The sequence below is a fragment of the Camarhynchus parvulus genome, chromosome 3 (assembly GCF_901933205.1).
Source record: "Camarhynchus parvulus chromosome 3, STF_HiC, whole genome shotgun sequence".
Taxonomy (NCBI): domain Eukaryota; kingdom Metazoa; phylum Chordata; class Aves; order Passeriformes; family Thraupidae; genus Camarhynchus; species Camarhynchus parvulus.
The window spans coordinates 32,855,317-32,878,121 of NC_044573.1; the positions used below are offsets into that span (position 1 = coordinate 32,855,317).

The following is a 22,805-nucleotide window of genomic DNA, read 5'->3' on the forward strand; positions in this document are numbered from 1 at the left end:
TGGTACATACAACTAAATGAGGGGATCCCAATTATACCGTAAGTTCACTTTGAAATACTGAAGTCTTACAGGTTTACTTTCACTGTAACAAGCTTTGTTAGCCAAAGCTTACATTTTAATTGTGATCACATACTTTAATTTAAAATCTGATAGAATGGTTGAAGCCTTGTTTCATGATATGGTATAATATCCTTTTGGTCTTCAAGGTAACTACTGTGACTTAAAATTAAGATAATTGCTACAGAAGATTATCTCCCAAAATTATAATTCAATGGGGAAATAACAGAAAATCACTAAACCTGAAAAATCCCCTTAGACAAAAATAACTTCCTGTAGTGACTCAGTTTTCATTTGGCAAAGTAGAGAGAAGTCTTATCAGACTGTTTATCACCCTTATTCTAGAGTATTGCTGCAATATTTCTTCCTATTTGATTAAAACACTTACTAATTTTTCTCTAATCTCTATTTACACTATTGCTGCTAAAGCTGATGCACGGTGGTTGCCACTTCCTCTGCAATCTTAATTTCAAGCAACAACATTGAGCCAAAACAAACATAATGCAAATCCCAGCAGCAGTATAGAACTATTTTTGCAAAATTTAAAAGATACAACTTAAGATGTAGGCTCTTAAAAACAACTATGCATATTCCAGTTGTCTTTTTACTTGTTCATTGTTCTATTGTAGAAACAAGCAGCAGACTGTGACTCCTACACTGTGTGGTAGGACAGATGTGGTTTGGTTCTGACTGCCCTACAGAACTCTTATGAAAAGGCAAACCTTCTATTAGCTTTAGTTTTCTTACAAATACTTGTCTGGCACACAAGAAAACTATAAAGAATTGCTGCTAAATCTTATTCACGTTCTTCTTGAGGCTTATTGGAAGCACTACAGAAGTGAAAAGCATTATTGCCATTTAACAGACATGTTGAAATCACAGACCAATTTAAATTTAAAATAAGGTCAACTTCAGATTTTCTACATACTACAATGCTTTCAAGAGCAGCAGAACTGAAGCACAAACTAGTGCTTAGTTTTCTCCTAATACATTTAGCTTTTCCCATTTCCTTTGAGTTTGTGTGCTGCAGAGGCTGATCTTAGCTTATTCCCCTCTTGCTAGATAAGACAGCAACTCAGAATCAACAATACATGTTAGGCAAGTGATCATTCATGTTTTCTCAGTACAACTATGAACAACTATCAGAATGACTTCTGTTATGTTCCTGTGGAGTACACTGGAAAGAGAGTACAGAAAATTTCTCCTGGAATATTTTGGCAGTAACTAACACTGTATTTCTAATGATTGCAAGTCAGTTCTTCACAGTTGCGTGAAGTTTTCAATAGCTTAAAACCACAAACGCAGACAAATGCAGAGTCCATACTCCCTTGTCCATATTCCCACCAAACAAAACCTTATCAACTAAATCAACAGCACTATAGGTAAAAAGATAATCACAAATCTCATGCAGTAGACTTAAAGATGGCAATTGTCAGAAAAAAAGGTTCTGATATAGTTTGGTGAGCAGGAGCATATGCTTACAACTCTAAAATAAAAAGAAGTGTCAAAAAGATTAACAAACAGAAATGTATGTTAGGCGCCTAAGCTTAACCAATGTTGTTTCAGGTATTCCTGTAAATTATAAGATTTGGCATTTATAATAAAAAGAACTATAAAAATTAAAAGGTTTTTGCAAAATAATTTCCTGGGCCATGATTAAAAATAAATTTGTCAGTACTGGTCTTCAATTTACCATGAGTCAGGGCAGCAACGTACATTAGCTCTGCATTACACAAAGAACAACAATGGATTAAACATTGCACTTGCTTTTTTCCTGCCTCCAGGAAAAAAACTTCACAGCCTCCCAATCACAGGGAAACCGAACAAATGCATCCAGAGTTAATTAGATTAGCAAGCCTAGCATCAGAAAGCAACCTTCACCTGTATGTCTTTAACAACTCTTAACCTGCTCATAACTTTATCCTAATATTTCTTTTGACTTTCTTGATACAAATCGACTTTAATTTCCCTGATTCCAGGAATTAAGTTAACCAGTGAATCTTAAGTAAGAGTAACCTACTGAAAGCATTACTTAGGAGTATCTTGACTGGGCAGATATATCTTGTATTCCAAGGTCTTCCCAGAGAACACTGAGCCTGTAAGATCTGAAGGAGCAATGTGAAGATGAAACACATTTTATCAGTCACATCATTAAATATCTCCTTTAACTTGCCCATAAAACAACACACAAATAAATTACCGTAATTTAGTATTCAGGCTTTACAAAGGCCAAATGACACTGCTCAACTCCTAGCTCTCTTCTGCCCATGAAGATCCATACCAAACCCTTTTAAACAGTGAGATTTGTATTTAATTGGTAGTAATACCTCTTATGTTGCAAAAAAAATTCTTTCAAAGCCTTGAGTGGAATAAAAAGTAAGTACAGAAAAGTTCGAAGAACAAGTGAAAATATCTAAATTTTGATAGGATAAATAAACAAAGGATTTTAAAGAGACTAGGACACTTTGCCTCTTGAAGGATGTACCTCTGCACGTTATAGAGCCTCCTTACTATTTTTTAAGTTGAAAACAAAACCAACAACACCAACAGCCTAAACAGACAATTTACCTTCTGGGTAAAACTTTTTGTGGGCACAGAGACTGGCCTACAGCATCAAACTTGCATCTCTTCCACAAACCTCCAAAAAGTGAGACGAAAATAAATTAATCTGACATATAAAAATTGCACACAGGTTTCTAATACATAGAGGTACTTCTTTTTGCACTATGCTAGACAGACTCATTCAGACCTGTTTTTATTCTTTGATTTGTGTCAATTCTAAACTGACCTGAAAAGGAAAGAGTAGAATAGGACCTGAGAAGATAGTGGTGAGCAGTACATCCACCAAATGCATTAAGAGGACTAGTCACCTCCCACATATACAGGTGTGTGACCTCTCCAGTGAACTAAAAGAATGCAGCACACCTACTTTCAAGGTAGAATCTGTTCATAACAAAAAGGCGTCAAGATAGGAACTGCAGGAAAGATTGAAAATTTCATAAAGCTAAAAATTCTGTGTCTAGTTCCTATCATCCCACATATGGTTAAAATACTGTCCAGAAAATGAAATTTTGCACAACAGAAGAGTTAGGGAGTCTGCTATTTCAGGTTATCATCTCTGCTCTATGTGTTGCCTTTTTCCCAACTTGGAAATGAAACCCGAGATAATTTTAGTAAGAAGGCAATACAAAAGAGGATCTTTATTTGAAGGCCTCCAGGGGCAGTTTTGGAAATATGTCCACAAAAGTCCACCTCCACAGGGATGAATACATATTTATAGGTCCTATGAAAGCAGCATAATTGATAAAAAGCACCAGTTAGGAGGACAAGTAGTGATTAAATTTCCCTTCCAGGTTAAGCCCCTTCCCTGGAATCCCCCCTCAGCACTAGTTGTGCTTTGCCCATGAGAATGCATCTTGAAGAGCTGTTCTCAACCTTGGTTCCCAGGTAGAACCAAGATAGCACTGGGGCCTTCTACCTCCCAGGGCTTGGAGCTCTGGAATTTGTTTTGTCTTTCTGCTTAGGGAAAGGCCGTGGAAAATTACAGGGAAAACTAGCCATCAATACAATAGGCTACAGAACTACAAGCACATGTGTGAAAAATAAAGAGAATGTATAGCAGGTAAAAAAAGGCAAAACCCAAAATAGCATCATACAGGGTTCCCTAAAATCTTCAATCCAGCATCCTTTCCCAAAACTGTTTATGAACAGTTTCTTCAAAACATCCTCTAGAAAATGTCTTTCCAATAAAATTCTGGTTTAGGTTTACTAAACTGCCCTAGAAGTCTGCTTGTAGCAGTTCATTCACTGTCACTGGATTTTATCTTACTGCTAGTTAGGGCAGAGGTGGCCTATACTTTATTATTATTTTACATGTGAGGACCTGGAATTAGGAGATCTTTAAAATGGTTATCATACTAGCACACATCAGAATCTCTTTTATTTCTCATTAATTGGAAAATAAATCTTCAAACTGTTTCAAAATGCACAAAATTGAATTCTGACACAGTATAAGTAGTTGCACTTTTATTTAAAACACCAAGCCTATATTTGGTCTAAAAGAAGTCATCTTAGGCCTGATTCCTGTCAGTAGAGTCACTCACAGGTTTATGATATGTACAGAGTTTATTCAATGTCTTAAAGAGGTTCACATTGTTCTGTCTGCTAGTATTAAAAGAACCATAAATGTATACAAAAATTTAATTCTTTCTCCTGCATCCATTAAATGTCTCAAAGGACTCCAGGCCACCTCCTCACACATGTAAGTAAAAGCTGAAGAATAAAAAGCAAGGACTGATTTTATCTCAAGGGTATGGAAACATCATTAGACCATAAAACCACGCTGTCAAAAATTTATCTTGACATTAGAAAATGTCTCAGTGGAGTTAAAGCCTTACCACGTAATTAGCTGCAGATAATTCTGTTTAATACTGAGGATCAGAATTTTAAAACAGTCACAACCTTGATAAATGGCACATTAAATAAACTGAAGCTTGCAAAAACTGATCAGATAACAAAAATGAGAAAATTCAACTCCAGCTCAAAGGACAGTTGGTACAAAAGCAAATTGTCTAGTAAGGACAGGGCAACACTGTCAGAAAGATAGCTGCATAACCCTTCTGAAACACCTCCCCATCCAGTACAGCTGGTATTTTCCACAGATCTCATGCAAACTAAAAATACATTGGGGTGAAATTCTGCCCCCATAGAAAGAAATGGCAAAATTTTCTTTGATTTTGTTTGATTTTCAGTGGGAAGTTTCTACAATTGTGCACTCAGGGGGATTCTCTGCCTATTAAGCATCGCATGCAAGTGAATAAAACTATAATTAATTTTCACAAAGACAAGAGCAGTGGACAGCAGAGAAGGAGGATTGTTTAAAAGAGCTTCCGAGAAGCTCTTTTGACCTAAATCAGGTTGGAGATTTTCCAAGAACCATCTGGAATATAGTCACCTCACCACGGGATAATTTTTCTCTTTTGTCTGGCAGTCTGTTTATTTTCCTTCTTGAGAATCCAGCATCAAACAGAATAAAAAATGACCTTTGACTGGATCTTTTTGTGGCATGCAATGAAAGAACTGATCCAAAAAAGTTCAATGTTCGAATAAGCACCTACTGAACTTGAAAGGAATGTTGGAAGTGATTGGGAAAACAAGATTACATCTTGAAGTTATGTATCTGTAGTATTTCTTTATTCTATTGACCACAGAAGGAAGTCGTCACAGCTGGTCTTCTTAGGAGTTATACTACACAGAAGAGACTGCAAAAGTCTTATCAGAGACTTTACAGCTCCCAAGTCCCAAATTTTACCTGCTGAGAATAAGCATCCCTACTCAGCTTTGAAAAAAAAAAAAATTGCATGGACATCCAGCTTATCTTCCAAGGAACATTCCATGGGAATGGCAGAAAACATCTGCTGCTACCTGCCTAGGGATGGGGAAATACCAAATGAATATTTTAATACACTATCATACTCATAACAAACTCGTCTGACAACCAAATTGGGAAAGCTGTAAAATGCCACATGGAAAATTAGAGAGTGACAACAAGGTCTTACAAAAAGCTTGACAGTTGTGCTTGACTGAACTCTAACAAGATACTAATTTTACTCATGCAAAGCACATGGCTGTTGACTGCTCTTTTCTCCCAACCACTCACCTGCCGAGTCAAATTCTCCCATCCCTTCTGCCAGTTCTTTTTAGTATTAATGATATCAAGTATGTGTACACATGACAGGTCTATGTCATTTGCTCTCCATTTCCCCAGAGCAGACTATCACACAGACTAAGCAAAACCAGCAAAAGAAGGAAATGAGCCCTAGTTCAATGGACAAAAAAAACACCCCAAACCAAAAAAAAACTTAAAAACTCAGCACTTCACACCACATTCAATACGGTGGGGAAAAATTCACAGTCAACATATAAAAAATATCTTTCTGACACCAAAGCTACAGTAGGGCAAATATTGTCATTAACAGGAGCATTCCCAGTTCTCCAGTTAACAAAAATGGAGCTGGGAAGTCTTGGCTTTCGCTCTCCCCTTGATGGCCACTTATGCTTCTTTGGTAAAATACAAAGGAGGGGAGAGGAGGTGCACATATGTGCACATGCTTGTGCATGTGGGTACATAAAAAAATTAAAAACCTTCTGCAATTTCTTCACCACTGTTCCAATGTGTTTAGTACTCATCACACTGTTTCTGTAAAGCCACATGGCCATTCCTCATCTTAAGCTTATTATTATGTAGAAGGCAAAAACATTTGAAAAGAATTTCTTACAAGCTGCAACTCAGTTCAAACTGACTAGGCAGTGATCATCTTCTGTTAATCAGTTTTATCTTCAGCTGCACAAATCCTCTACACCAGATAACACAACGTGCATGTTTCATGTGAAATGCATCTGACAAAGCTGAGGCCAAACCAGGCTGCCAACACAAGGCAATAAAACAGCTTGAGAGGAGACAAGGTAGTACTTAAAGGGTTTTATCTATGCACCCTCTTGACTGGGTCTATTTCAGACTGTGTGATTTTTCAGGTAAAATTGCAACTTTGCATCACAGCAGTCTAATCACCAATTTAAAAAATCCAGAAAAACAACACGGTTGATTAAATTGCTCCTACTCCTGTCCAAAAAAAAAAAAAAAACTGTGGAAACAGACTTTTTTTAAATGTTAGAAAAACAATTTATAGCATTTTTATTTAATTTCTCCCAAAGAGGCTCTTTCTTTTATTTATAGCAGAAAAAAAAAGTTATACTTTGGCTTACTTCATAAGAATACACTTACTAAAACAACCAAAATATAAGTTAAGATAAATCTTATGGCAGAATTTATCCATCAATTAGAAATCAAAAAAATTAAATGGAGTTAAAACTATGAGTACTCTTCATATAAAATATTTCTGCTAGCATTGTTTGAATTTAGCTTCTTGAATTGAAAGTAATAGAATATCTACACCAAAAGCCAACAATATTTAGTTAGTAGCACAATAGACATTTTACATACTGTGGAATCTAATTTTAAATACTTTATATGTCACCTTTCCTAATAAATAATCCACAAGGCCTCTAGAAATAGAAGCTTGTAGGATACAGTACTATAGCAAACATTAGCATATACCTCTAAATGACAAATTGGGATGGGAGGATATCTGCAAATACACTTCACGTTGCAGAAAAATTTTAGGCTGAAGAGTGATGTTATATGCTCTTCATTACTGTGAAAAAATTACTGAGGTTGATTGACTGAATTATATTTGAACTTTCTTGGTTTTTTTCTTCACCCAACAACTTTAACATGATCATTTTAGAAAAGGAAAAGAAAAAATATCCTGTAGCTACTGCTTTAATTTTGAAGGGCTGCAATTATATTAAAGTTATACTTCTGCTTAAATACTGACTGAATAAAAAAAAGTTTGAATCCACTTTGTCATATATCACACTGTGAATGTATCTACTGAACTCCCACTCAGAAATAAATCGTGAACACCAGGAAAAGATAATTTATGAGTTGTCAAGCAACCAGATTTTAACACTTACTTTTGTGAAGATCTGAAAAAAGTCAATTGCAGGTGGCAGTTGAGACTCATCCTGGATCTCAGTTTTCAAGTACAGTTGCAAAGTCTGCGCAAGGTGCCTGAGGCCATCTTTCATTTCTTCACTTAACCGTTCAGTGTCTTATTGGGAAAGGCAAAAAACAGTAGACCATGTCATAAACAGAACACTTCACCAACATTTTGAAAACATCCAATGGCAGCTATACAGTCTAGACATTTCCAGTCCAGGAATTAATCTTGACAGAGGGCAATTTTGACAGAGGGCAGACATTTCTCATTTTTTGTGACAGTTACCTATCAACACACAGTAGAGTTTATCAGGTTGCTACTGCCAAATCATATGAATGTGGCAGCAAGTTAAAGATCAAAAGCCAATAGATAAAGCAGATGTGTAAGCAGATGTAAGACATCACATACAAAAATTAGGCATCTGGGTTTGTAACATTAACCACATTAGAAATATGCTCGGAACTTTATGCAGCAGTACATACTTTCATGCTGCATTCTCCACAGATGTGTCAGAAACACTTTATGCTAGCAGATGAAACAAAAAAGTATTTATGAACAAAAGGAGTTTCATACAGTGCAACTGGTAAACAATGAATATGAAAGAAAAATAAGTAAATATCATTTAATTATAAAGCATTGCTATTCATTTTTTTCAGATAGAAATCCTGAAGCAGAAAGAATCATAGTGCCTCATTTTCTAATTAAGTTATTATCCATGCACCAGATCTCTGATAACATGGAAAGTGAAACTGCTCCTGCCCTAGCAGGTTCACTGCCTGACTACCTGCTTAACACTTTCTTTTTCCTACCAGTTAGTATAAAATGGAGAATGTGAAGAAGAACATATTCAAGCACCAGTCTATAACAAATGGCAGAGATTTATGATGCACTATGAATCAATTCTATCTCTGCATAATGGTGAACTTTTATTTTATCATAAACATCTATAGATGCTCACAGCACTACCCAAGTGCAATTAACAGTGTGGATGTGTGCAGGTGATTTTGTAAGCATGAACGAACATAAACGTTAGAAATCTACACATGTATGTATTTCACAATGTACAGAAAATCTCTGGTATAGAAAAATATAGTATCTATGAGGACCATGCCTTCAAGAGAAGCAGCAAACTTTTAGATGACTGCAACAATTAAGTTTAAAAAATATAGAAGAAAAATTATAAACACACGCTTGCATTTCTTGTATAATATCCCTTTGGAAACAAAAATGTTTTTTACGTCAAATGTAATTTTTCAAGATAACGTGATTTACTTTAAACTATCTATAATACATTACAAAATGTATTATAACAAAGACAGAAAGGTATGGTTTGTTTCACTATTGGCAAATATAACAACCCTAGACTAAAGAAGCTAAATCATATAAGGAGCATGTTACAAATGGACACTGCAGCTTAGGACAGATGTGAATATGAATACCAAAACCAACTGGAACTTCAGGGAGAACTGATAGAGATGGAAGCAGAATGCAATTATCCACACTGGAATCTGTCCAGGACATCAGAGCTAATGATCCAGAAAAAAAATCCCATGGGAACCTTAATGTAAAATGATCAAAACCTGGTTTTCCAAGCACACAAAAAAAAGGCCAAAAGCAAAATGAAATTAAATTTGTCCATGTTTTCAATTTTTATTTTTAAGGAACTTTTTTCAATTGTTTTAGAAACCTGGTATGGGAGACAAAATGCAACAAAAGCCCCATGAAAAATTTTCTAAATAAGGCATGGGGATTCAGTTATGTAACTCTGATTCTTACACAAGAATCAGAGCAAAATATTTGCCCCATAATACAGCACACAAACTATTTTCTGAATACTGAATCTTGGTAAGTAAAAACAAAGATGATTTCTGAATTGCTGTAACATACAGAGAGCCCAAAGAACTAAGGAAAGACGGAACTGTCTTAAGATAAATGAGAACTAGCAAAAGTAACAATGCTCAGAGAGACCCCTCCTACTTAATCTGAGTTTCAGGACATGTAAAGGAATTATGGAGATTGGAAAAGAACTTCATAAAGGGCTGGATGCCTCCACGCACTTTGTGGTTTTTCATGTTTTATATGTTTTAGCAGATAATTATTCAATGTGTATACAACTTTATACACTTCTTTTCAGTTTATATGCCTACCACACTAAAAATCAACTAACAGTACAAGGTAATGTTGAAAAGTAATAGTGTAAAGCAAAATGAGACAGCATAGCATCAATAACAATTATCAAAACCAAAATATTTTGGAATTACAAGGCAGGGAGGAGCCAAAAAAAGATTCAAAGAGTATCAATGAGAATTCTGTCACATTTCTAATTAGTGTTGAAACATTATCTTCTATTAACAAGATTCTTCCTGAGAATATTTTGGTTTCAGATTACAGCCTGTATTCATAATTCATGTGATTCTGTTCAAAGAAATCTTTTCTCCTACACAGACGTCTAATGCAAATGCATTTCTGATTCTCCTATAGAATCCACTAAGTACACAAAGAAACAAAAGCTTTATCAACACCACTCATAAATTGTGCAGTCACTGGGGAAATTCTTATGAAATAACTGGAGCTTTTGGAGCATACAGAGGCAACAAAAACCATCACAGCTACTACAAGTTCTCATACCAACTCAAAACACTTTTGGGTTATTTTAACTCCAAAACCATGGAGACCATCTATTCACTCTAACAAGGAAGCCAGGAAAACAACACAAGTACAGAGGCAGCCAAAACCTTTACATAAGATTATGTATAGGCCATTTGTACTGTAGCTGGAAGTATCAAGTTCAGCTAATGTGTCCATGTCCTAAACACTTGGTGCTGTGCAGTGAAGAAGATTCCACAGGAATTGTTATTAAGACTCAGAGTAAGTACAGATGAAATGTGGATCTCTCATTTGTCTTCTCCTAAACTAACTGGCTATGTACCAGTTATTTCTGTATCAGCGAGAGGACAGTCATCCCATCTGTATCACAGGCCATATCACCATTTCCTTCAGAATGAGAATTTTAGCAGAAGCTTCTGGTCACTCTACAGACTTCTGTACCACTTATCCATTGCAGCTCAGGCCTGTTCAACACAAAGCTTCTCTCCAGACAACTTATCACACTATTCCCCCTGTCTCCAGTCAAGTCAAGGAAAGCTGAGATCATCTCCTGAAGGGTACTGAGAAATCAGTTTGTATGGAACAATCAGTTACAAAACAATCTTTGCCCACACTAGAGACAACTGCTGTACAAGTGATCAATATTTAATTTTAAAAGGGAGACTCTTCCAGTCCAGCTCCTCCTGCACCACTCTGCAATCAGCCATTGGTACAATAAAGACTCTTTCCTTGGATCCCAGCAGTGTAATGAAGCATAAAAGTCCATAGTCTACATCATTTAACTTGATTTGAAGCATCTGTTTTCCATAAACCTTTATTACACAAATTGAGAATATCCATTGCAGAAAATCACTATGTTTTAAAGAACTGAAACCTATCCATTTTAATTTGCTGCCTTAAGGTCTTTTGCCCTTGCAGTTTGGGCCAAGGCAGCCGAATATCAGGGTGTTTGGAAGTAAAATTAATACTGTGTTGCATTTTTATGTTTATATGGGTTTTATTTCTAACTATACCGATTGATCAAGCTAGTTTGTAGCCAAAATTCTGGATAATACTTAAAAACATCGAGGTAATCAAAATATTCACATTACTCTCCAGAATATCCCTCTAAATAAGATGCAAAAATGAACCAAGTATGTATTTCTTCCTTTCTAAGTCTTTAAGATGCCACAAAATATGAAAAAAACGTTTCCTATTTCAACATTTGCTCTGCTGAGAGATTGTAATGAGCATCTTTTTCTACCCAGGCAGTTGAAACTTGTGAAGCCACAAAAGTAATAACTGCATCATTTCATCTTTTTTCTCTATTGAAAGGTCATGTATCAGAAAAACATACACATATCCCTTTTAAATTTAACTTTCTGTCCTATTCCTGGAGGTAATTTTGAAGCTTTATGCAATAGCACATAAGTATTAAAAAAGTAAAATCTCAGTGTAAAAGTATATGTACTATTGTCTATGGATGTAGAAATACTGACACTGTATGTAGTAAGGCAAACATTGTGTAAATTAAAAAATGAGCATTGTAAAATGCAAAAATAAAAATACTAAAGCCAAAAAAAAAACATCAGGAAGATTTTGCTTCAAGACAACAGGCATGTTTTTCCTTTTATCTTTGAAATAACTGTTCTTTCCCACAGAGGTTTTTGTCTTAGATTCTGTTACTCCACAGAGCAAACCTTCAGAAGGCAAGTTGCAAGACAATCAGATGGCCCTTTTGTAAAGCAGACCTGGGAAGTATTTCCTGAAATCTGGCTGGCAATTACTTACTTGACTGAAGATCGGAAAAAGAGTAGAGTCTCTCAGAAGGGCATACTGATTGTCTGAGCTGTAGAGGAAAAACAGATAATTAACACTCACATAGTAAGTTTTATCCTGCAAACAATCTACAAGGCTGATTATTCCGTGTGATAAATGTGTAAGATAATCAGGTAAGGCTAACAGCACCAACATAAATCCAGGACTTTGCACAAACTATCCTAAAAAACTAAATTTCTTTCTTTCAGTAAGACTTTCTACTCATTTTGAATTTTTTTAACATTTTGGCAGTTTACTTTTAGTAACTTACTTTAGCCTTTTAGAGCATAATTGAAATCAGATTACGAGGTTTGTAAATTCAGAGTTCATGTGACTCTAACTAATGCACAGTATTGCTAGGTACATATTTGCCCTTTAAAAACTATCATGCACAAACTCTTCGCAATAATGTATAAAATAAGTGGGAAATCATATTTTATCACCTCAGACCGCAACAAAGACCTGCACTTTTATCCAAAACACACAGCATCATAGCAGGTTCAGCAAAAGAAAGAGCAAATCCCTTTTGATTTACAATCCCACACATTTATAAGCTGCTTAAACTATCAGAAAATTTAGTCCATATAAAGTAATCAAACCACAGGAATATCAAACACCCAGGACTTCCAAGAGAGTTTAGAAAAACATTAAAAAAGGTAATTGAGATTAAGAGAACCCAGCATGGAAATCATGACATTGTGCCTTCTAAAGAAAGGGCTAGCTACCAGTGCTTCTGCCCTTACCACTCATTCAAACAACACCTAATGAGGCTTCCATTAGGTTAACAGAAAAGCACCAAAAACTTCAGTAGTATTGAAGGGAAAACAGTGTCTCCCTATGTTTTGCTTCCAGGCAGGAATAAGCTTAGAATGCTACCACATAGCCATAGGAAAAGAAAGTCAATAAACATGTCCCTTGAGCTTAGTTATGTCTGTTTTCTAATCTCTTGATACTTTCAGCGTTTCTGCAAATGAATCAGTAAACTTGTAATGCAATTTGCAGTCTAATTTTTTTCAGCACTCCCAGTCACTTCAGCCTTGTAGCCCATAATTGCATTAAAAACGTAAAGTGAGAAAGTATTTACCAGAATTTGCTGCACTCAATCAACCTAAAAGAACACCACTTACTAGTTTAAAAACAATCCTTCCAGCAAGTCTGACAGAGTCCGGAGGAAAATTGGGCTCGATGCTCTTAAGACACTTGCATTCCTGCTTGTGGTCCAGCCAAGCTTCTTTCTATCAGGATATTTTAAAAACGAAGAAAAAGAAAATCAGGTGCATTTTATTTTACATAACCTGTATCCTACTTTTTTATATGTACACACATATTTTATATATATACAGTTATCTATAGTTATATATGCACACAAACATGCTCAAAACAATATGCACTCCTTTGCTGTGGCATGAAGAAGCTACAGTATGTAGCTGCTTACTTCACAAGATTGGAGAGAGCTAGAAAGGATGCTATCTAACACACACAACTCTAGGCACGTGTTCACTCAGCAATCAGAACTGCAGAGGCCTTCAGAGTCCATTCACTGCACTAAATGCAGCTGCTCTAATGCAATGGTCAAGTTTTCATTGCTGCAAAAACTGTCCCCAAATATCCCTGAGCTGATCAGATATCAATGCCCACAGCTGGGAGGGTTGGTGGTGATATTTTTCACAGTTCAGACCAGGAGTGGTCACTGATACCAAAACAGAAGACAGAACCAAAACTATTTTAGTTACATTTATTACCCAAACCTGAAATTTTGTTTCACAGGCCACTTTGATTAGAATAGCAAAGACAGACTAACACTTCCATAGCAGGGAAGAGTCAGGATGATAAGATAAAGGAAACACTGAAATATGTTTCTTTTTTCTCTACCATTCATTGTTGCCCCAAGATTAGTGCAGAAAAGCAGCAACAATGAGTCTTCAGCTAAAGAAATATGTTGGAAGAAAATTTCTGATCACTTTTTTTCCTGTCTTCTGTTTCTACAAGCGGAAAATTCTTCTTATAATATACAAAAAGTCTAATATACTACATATTTACATGTTTTATTTGCATATTCACAATTCATGTTTGAAGCCAGACAGCTGTTTCAAATAGCTTTAATCGCAAATTAAAAGAACAGGGCACAACAAAAATTTGTTACAATGACAAGCACTCAGAACCAAAGGCTTCTGAAAGTGACATTTTCTCGCAAATATGCAGTAAGGGAAAAATACATGAACCCAGAAAACCAGTTTCTGTTAGGTGAGTGCCACAGAGAAAATGATTGTCTAATGTTAGGTACATGTTCAGCAATTAAAAAAAAAGATAAAATGGCAGAGCTATGTGTAAGGGCACATCAGACCTGGAGATGGTGACATGTGAGTTATAAAGATTCCAAAGGCACTCACACAATTTTTTCCTAAGCTGCATTTAAGTGAGGGAATTGTTTCAGGTACCTAGGCTTCAGCACCAGTACCATTTATTAAATTTAATTCAGGATTTTTCCCCTGTGGCTTATGTGTAATAAATAAATGGAACTTTTTATTTCTTTCAGATACATGAGAGATTTGTGATTTCATTTCTTTTACCCATAACTCTACAAGGAGAAAAAATGACACCAAGAAGGCATTAATCCAAATACAGTTAGTGTCACATGCTGTCTGGCAAATAAAAGTTAAGTATTTAGTGCTGAATAGAATTATCCTTGTCTAGAAAAAACAAAGTCATGCTTGTAAATGTCCAGACATCGTTCTGTGTAATATAATTATATTGGCATTGTTATCCAACTTAAACTAAAAATGTCCCTAGGAGTAAGCCTTTACTGTCAAATTTTTTCCTCTACATAAATGTTGAACAGAATTTTAAACATGCTAGAGGTGACATCAAAATGATTAATAACTTACCCAACCAATATAGCTCTAATGAGATGAAATATTCTGGACCACATAGCATCATATGCCATGTTTCTCTGAGAGCATTCCCACGTGGTAAGAATAGTTCAAACACACGCATTTTGTGAAAAAGCATTTTGGCCAAAATTGATGCTAAAAAGGAATCATTCTGATTCCTCTGAAGAAGGAGCTACAGTAGAACAGAGACTGCCAGCCACTTATTCCCAAATGCTAAGGGAGAGAGAGAAAAGCTCCAAATGCGTTAAATATAATGAAATTCAATAATATTTCTTCTTACTATCCATACAACATGGATACAAATGACAGGACAATATGAAAACAAAGATTTGTGACCCTGGAGAAACCTACTTTTAAAGTCAGTTTCCAACAATACTTATTGGTTGGACTTATGTTAGTATCACATTTCCTGGTGGAAGGGTTTTCCTAATTCTGTGTATCCTGGCTTTCAGTCAAGGTTTTATATCCTATATCCAGCACGAGTATAAACACTGCAGTGCAGAGACATGGCCACCTGTATGACCCTTCTCCTCCATTTTTGCAAACGTTCCTTTTTGTCTTGTTAGAAATGAACACTAATAGAAGGAGGCAAAGAAAGGCAAGTGAACAGTACAGGGCTAATACAAAACCCTCCTGCTCAAGGTTTCACTACACTTAGGAACTTGGAAAAAATATCTTTCTGTTTATCTCCTCCCAAAGCATTGTCTCTCCACGAATCTCAGTGCATCCCAAGTGCAAATCCTCAGGCTCCACCCAAGGCAAAATGTTGAGCCACATGGCTACAGAGATGGTGCAGGACAGAGCTCTTTACTGGTGTCAGATTGAGAGTCTGCCTGCTGAAACAGCACCAGACCAACTCCAACACCTCCCTGCACAAGGCAGGATCACCTCCGGCTGGCTCAGGTCATGGGCAAAGACCCCGCACAAATGCCTGCAATGTCTTGCATATTTTCAGCAGAGTGATTTTGCCAATGCACATCCAAATCTTTCACAGACATATGGTACTGCTGTCTCCCTTTGGAGCCTGAATCTACAAAAGATCCTAAAGCAATGTTGATGAAACAAAGGTTTCCCTTGTCTTCCATGCAAGACCACAAAAAATTAATGCTTCCTGAAAAAAAAAAAATCCATTGGAAGGTTTTGATCTGTTAAAAGCAAATAATCTGTAATTTCCCAAGGACTGTTTGAATTTTCCCAGGATGTCTTTCTTAAACATGACATTTCACTTTTATTACATTATTTCAATAATGTTTGATAATATCACATTCTGAATTCTGCCTGAAATTACTCTTCCATTTTTCAGGGATTATCATCTATATCATTGGTCTCCAATGTATGGGAGACACCACATTAATAAACATTGCCAGGGATGATCAAAACAGAGATTATGCAGAGCAGCAGATGTGATAACCCTACCTCTGGAGACACACCCAGCCAACATAACATTGCTTGAAGGAAGGCAGCCCATGAAATTAGGCATCAACCAGTGGAAAAGGGACTACAACAGGGAAACGTCAAATACAGGCAAAAACCAATTAGGTCAGAGTGAAAAAAAAAAATTAAAAGCGAAAAATCTATATGTACTTGATCCTGAAATCACAATTCAGTTGCAAAAGGTCAGCCCAAAGGATCTCTTGTGATAAGTTCCGGCTTCACATTTCTATTATTTTTTTTAAATTAAATTAAAACAGCTTGCTTCAACTGACCTGAAAAAGAAAAACAATGGGATTTTTTTTTTAATTTGGAACAACTTACTCATAATCTTTAAAACAGACATTATGGAGATTTGTTAAAAATGGGTATTCTGATTTGTTCATAGATTTTTTTCACAGCTACTGGCTCTGCATACATATTCCCTTAAAAGATAACTATTCTCACTGCAAGTTACAGAAAGAGAGACATTTTCAAAGACTGTTTCTTCTCCTAAAGGTTAGTCTGAAGACAGTTTTTTGAACCACTTGACATTTTAAAACAAATGAAGATTCTTACAAGATATTTGCAGCTTAAAAAAATTTCTCCTTTTGGTACACTCTGAAATACAAATCCACTGTTGTATTTACATTGAAGTTTCTTTCACAAAATCCACCATTATTCTAGACCCAGTACACCTATTGAATTAAACTTTTTAAATTCAGGTTTTTGTATTAATTCTGTTTTCATATAATGTATAAATTACAAAACTCCAGAAAAATTACAGGTGTTAAGCCTAAGTGTTTTGAGTAGCAGTATCACACGTTCAAAAATAATTAAATCATTCTGCAACTAAGTGTGAACAGCAAATTCAACTGCATAATTTGCACTTCAAAGTTATCTGTATTTATAAAACTAAAATAGTCCTGTTTTGTCAATATTCACTTTTTTAAATGTGCAAAATGCAGTTTCATCAATACCCTGCTGTTTATTTGTTGACCAATTAGTTCAATTAGAAGTGCACATATTAATAAATTGCACTTAAGCTATAGAGGCTAAGAAGGGCACAAAGCATTTGGTTTAGCTTTCCTAACAGCTGCTATAAAACCAGAGCAGCATAAACGGTTTAGCTAGCTTATTAGAACAAATATGAATCAAAAAACAGTTCTCAAGAGCAAAGAAATCTGGCTGGTCTCAGTTTTATCTGTATCACCTGCTTCAAGTCATCAATCCCAATAAATTCACTGCTTTGACTAAAAAATAACTTCTTTTTTCCTGTAATTCTTTATCGCTACCTAATATCACAGGATATTACATACATTAATTCAATGTTAATTTATTTATATAAACAAGAAATTATGTGACTGCCAATACACAGTGTGTTAAGTGCAGATTACTTTAAGCAGCAGTAGCCTGTCTCACTGAAATCCATACCTACAACTATGGATGGCTTCAAGCACGCGAACCCCAGAGCTGAAAGCACAAAGCAAAGAGACTTAAGACGGCTTCAGGCTATCCCTTATGAATTCTTGAAGAATGTTCAGACAGCTGTGCTTCTCAAAGAAGATGCTCCAATTCCTAGCTCCATTGCCTCTACACCTAATTTGAACAGGTTATTGCACTACACCTTGCAGATTTGCTTTTGCAGGTCAGTGCCAGCAGTCTCATTTCATATTAGAGACCTGCCAACAGAAGCTTTACCAATGACTCTCTTAGAAGATGTTTTACCTGACAAATACTTTGGTCTTTTACAGTCTAAATGGCCATATTTTCCTTATGATCTCCCATAATAAATCTACCTGTGGGATTATTATTGATGCTACAGTAAGCACCTAATGTACATTGCACACATTTGCCATACTATGAATCAAAATGACACATCTTCCTCTTTTCCCTCTCCATATGTTTTAATGCCCAAAAGGAGGGATTTGTGGGATCTTGAGAACACTACAGATTATATTAAAACAGAATTGTTTATAGAAGCACATGACAAGATCAGCTCTGAGGAGAAAGACTTGGGGAAAAGAATTTGGGGTACTGGTTGACAAGAAGCTCAACATGACCCAGCAAATGGGCACTCACAGCCCAGAGAGCCAAACGTGTCCTGGGCTGCATCCAAAGCAGGGCAAGGAATCCAGCCCCTCTACTCTGGCGAGACCCCACCTGGAGTCCTGCCTCCAGCTCTGGGGTCCCCAACACAAGAACATGGAGCAAGTCCAGAGGAGGGCTACAAAGATGACCAGAGAGCTGGACCACCTCTCTTATGGAGACGGGCTGAGAGACCTGGCAGCAACCCTCTGGTATCTGAACGGGGGGGCCTGCAAAAGATGTAATTTGCTGTCTCTGCTGTCACCAAGAGCTGGAGAGGGACTGTTTACAAGGGCATGTAGTGGTAGGACAAGAGGAGATGGCTTCAAACTGAGAGTATACCTAGCTAAGACATTAGGAAGAATTTCTTTACTGTGAGGATGGTGAGGCACTGGTACAGGCTGTCCAAAGAAGCTGTGGATGCTCCATCCTGGAAGTGTTTGATGCCAGGTTGGATGGCATGCTTTGAACAACACTTTGAGCAACATGATCTAGTGGAACGTGTCTCCCCATGGAACTAGATGATCTCTAAGATCCCTTCCAACACTAACCATTCTATGATGCTTTCATTCCAAGATAGTTGGAATGTCGAAGACTTAAAAGGTTATAGAGTATTACTGCTAGTCTACTTTGACCAGTAGCTTCTTTTGTTCATTTTTCTCTATTTAGGAAAAGGAAAAAAAAATACATACACACCCCCCCCCAAAAAAAAAATAAAAAACAACCACTACAAACCCTCACCCTCTCACCAAAAAAAAAAAAAAAAAAAGAAAATCACAGTGCCAAACTATTTAAAACTTCAAGTGTTCTATAAGGCAATCCTCTATATCAAGTCAAATATAACAGTTGACATTTTAGGCCTTTGAGAACTTTTCACCTTTGAGAAATATTTCATAGGATAGGATCACAGGTTACCTCAGGCTGAATGGATCTATGGAGAGCTCTAGTTGCAAAGCAGGGTCAGCTCTGGGGTCAGACCCAGCTCAGAGCTTTATCCAGTAGGGTCTTGAAACCCTCAAACACAGAGATCACACAAACACCCTGGCCAGCCTGTCCCATCTCTTGGCTGTCAAGAGCTTTTCCTTGTATCCCATGTGAACCTCTGGTCTTTTAACTTAAGCCTGTTGTCCCTTGTCCTCCTGCCATGCACCACTTTGCTCCTGGAAAAACTCCTCAGAGATGCAGTTTTCCTTAAAGCGTTCTCTTCTCAACAGATTCTCGACCCGTATTTCCTCTTAAAAAACAGGAATATCCAATTCACCATTATAAAAAGTACTCCTGAAATACAAATTGTTTTACTGCAAAATTGACTTAGAGCTTCCAATTTACAGACAAGCTTAGGAATTATTCCTCCCCCTCTCACCAAGTACAGTCATACACCACACATTTCAACTTATTTTTGTCTTTTGTACTTATCAGAATCTAACATTTGTAGCTTCAAAAATACTCAAATAAAACAAGCCAGCATTTTTACCCACCCTGTCCAAAACTACAAATAAATTACAGTGTGGAGGTATTACAACATGCAAAACTTATGGAGACTCTATAAAAAAAAAGTCTTCAAATACCTATTTTCTTAAACCCTTTATAGCTGTTATTTTTATCTTACCTGACAAGATCTACCACAGTATTTAGCAACCTTGCACTGAGAACATCTGTGCAGATTTTCATTCCTGTTTAGAAAAAAAAAAAAAGAAAGAGGGTTATAAATACAGATCAAGTTTTGTATTTATCCTTTTTACCTAACTAGCAATTTCCAAATATTCCAAGTGACAAAAAACATATTTAAAACAAGAATAGTCTAAAATGCACTGTAATGCATGAAGAAATTGTACATAGCTATATTCAAAACTATAGTCACAACCCTTTACTTGTGTCACTCAGCATCTCTGGGGCCATTTTGGACCAACAGGAAAATTATCAGATGTGCTTTTGTCATGTAGCTCTTACTCTGAGGAGTTTGATTTTGTAGATAACATCATAATTAGAGCTGTGCAATACAGCTAGCTAATCTATTTACTATCTGAGCCTTGTCTTAAGCAAGCATCACTATCTGTCTTAAACAAGACCTTGCTGTGAACCTGTGGCTGTGACATCAAATTTTATCTTTATAACACAGTCCAAAGTTGACATGTCAGCAGAAATTTCTATTCTAAGAAAACACTTCAGATCAGGGGACAATGAAAACAAAATAAAAATTCATGGGAGGAGTATAAAAATCCAATGAAAATTAGAAGGAGATCTACCAGACATATATATTACAATCTAAAGGTTAAAAGCACCTCCTGACTGTAGCAGTGTTTTCTGATACTATCTTAGTTTATCTATATGACTTAAGAAAATATCACTGAAGTTCTGTACATTTTTAGACAGTAAGCATTTAATGTGAAAGTACACACAGACCAAGTCTTGTACCTCAAATGTATAAGTGAAGATATTTATTTTGGGTGAGTAGAAATGAGACAGATTTTGAGGTTTCCCTTCCCTTTCATTTCCCACAGAAGATACTGTACATGATGCATTATTCTGGTAACACTGCAACACTCTTTCAGTTCTCAACCTGCAAGGCTGCTTATGTGAGTTATGGTCATTAACTAGGCTGGGAAAAGTCTATGGGTTTTTTTGCTGTTAAAACCAAAGGCAGGCCATTTACATCACAGACACAACAATTATCTGGGCTCTGTGGACCGCACAACCCTTACTACTTCCCCTCAGACTTCCTCCTGGCCACCCCTCTGATCTTAGTGAAGAAGCACAGGCACCTCACTCAGTGCCACTATTCTCTTGTGAGCTGCACAGGGCTGAACACGGCTCATTTACACCCAACAAACTACCACCAGGAGTTATTCCTTAGTACCTCCTTCTCCATCCTTCTACAAGGCAAGGCAAGAGGGTTCAGTCATGCCACTGTCCCCTTGTAAAAGTAATTTTAGTAATGGTATCTTTAGGTTGCTATAGTGTTTTACATTTAGCTGCCTCAAATTTTATTATATAGATTAATTCAGCTTTCCAATTTAATTGGGAAATAACTATCTGTAACAGCCCATTTCAAACTGAAGGGGCAAGATCCCTGGTGTCTGCACATGAGCACCAGATGTGCTCTTTTCCCTTGCACTCCCACCTGATGCAATGAAAAGATGTAATTTGCTGTGTCTGCTGTCACCAAAAGAAGACTCCTCTGCTGTTGTCAGCCATCTAGAGACTACACCATAGAGTCAGATTCCCAGATCAACTGCTTTACAACGTGACCTTCTTTTACTTACACCACTCAGTTGCTCCCAAATCTTAATTTCCCTGGGTTACTTCAAAAAGGTAGAACACTATCCAAAGGCCACGTACAAACCAGACAGAACCAGCATGCCCACAAACGTCAATCTAGAACTTCTGGATAAACAACGCAGCCCACTTATTTCAGCTATGATGCCGAAACTGAAGAGTAGGGGCACACCAGAAGTACCATGGAGCGTCCATCCTCTAGCAAAATCCAACCTCCCCTTTCCCTCAGGTCCCACAAGCGAGAAAGGTATTTTGCTGATACATCAAAGCTTTACTATGTTTGAATTATTAAAAGTAAGAGCTGATGCATTATCTTAGGTCTCTTATAAGCATTTGGGGAGTTTTAGACAGCTGCATTGGTCAAAGATTAAAAAGAGCACTATGAACAGTTCATTAAAATCAAGTAAAAATATTTTCATTTGTACTGCATAAAAACCCCTATTTTGTCACACAATATTTTGAAGGTATTCATACTAACTACCAGGAGAAAAGTAATTTATAAACATTTCAGAAATATGTAGATGTTTTCCTACAGCATTCTTTATCTTCCTACCTGAAAAGCCAGCCCTTGAGACAGAAAAAACTAGCAACTGTTGGATTTCTATAAACAGAATCTAAAATCTTGTACATGTATAATAGGTTTTTGATTTTAAGGTGCAATGCCTGAGGATAATTCAGAGTTAGAAACAAGTGTGAAATCTTCATTTTGCCAGCTGGGGAGAGCTGCTTCATCTTCAAGGTTGAGCAATGACACAACCTTAAACACATTCTGGTAGAGGAGGATATATTTCTCAATTTAGATTAGAAGCTCAAGCAAAAACACTTTGAAGGCAGACTTTGTTTGTTCTACATGTTATTCAGCAAAACACAAGAATGAGTTCAGAGTTGAAAAAGGAACATGTACAATTTTAGTCCCAAATACACTGAAGTACCACACAGTCACAGCAGCAACAGGTAAGATGCAGATTTCCAAAGCAGAGTAACTAAAACTTTCTGGATGCTGAATTAAAAAGAACCAATACCCACAACAATCAGAGAAGTCCTTCCTACAGTTTTCACATTCTTCCATGAGAAGGCTAGATGCAATAACCTTAATGCACTGCAAGGATACCTGGCC

General features: G+C 36.6%; 1 protein-coding gene across 1 annotated transcript in view; it reads right to left on the minus strand.

The window, feature by feature from the left end:
• SMYD3 (SET and MYND domain containing 3) overlaps window positions 1-22,805 on the minus strand; it is a 383,237-nt gene that overhangs the window by 319,601 nt on the left and 40,831 nt on the right. The window contains exons 2-5 of the mRNA XM_030944597.1: window positions 20,022-20,085; window positions 13,151-13,258; window positions 11,997-12,054; window positions 7,594-7,730 (exon numbers count right to left, since the gene is read on the minus strand). Coding sequence (XP_030800457.1) covers window positions 7,594-7,730; window positions 11,997-12,054; window positions 13,151-13,258; window positions 20,022-20,085 — 367 coding nt within the window. The remainder of the gene's footprint in view (window positions 1-7,593; window positions 7,731-11,996; window positions 12,055-13,150; window positions 13,259-20,021; window positions 20,086-22,805) is intronic.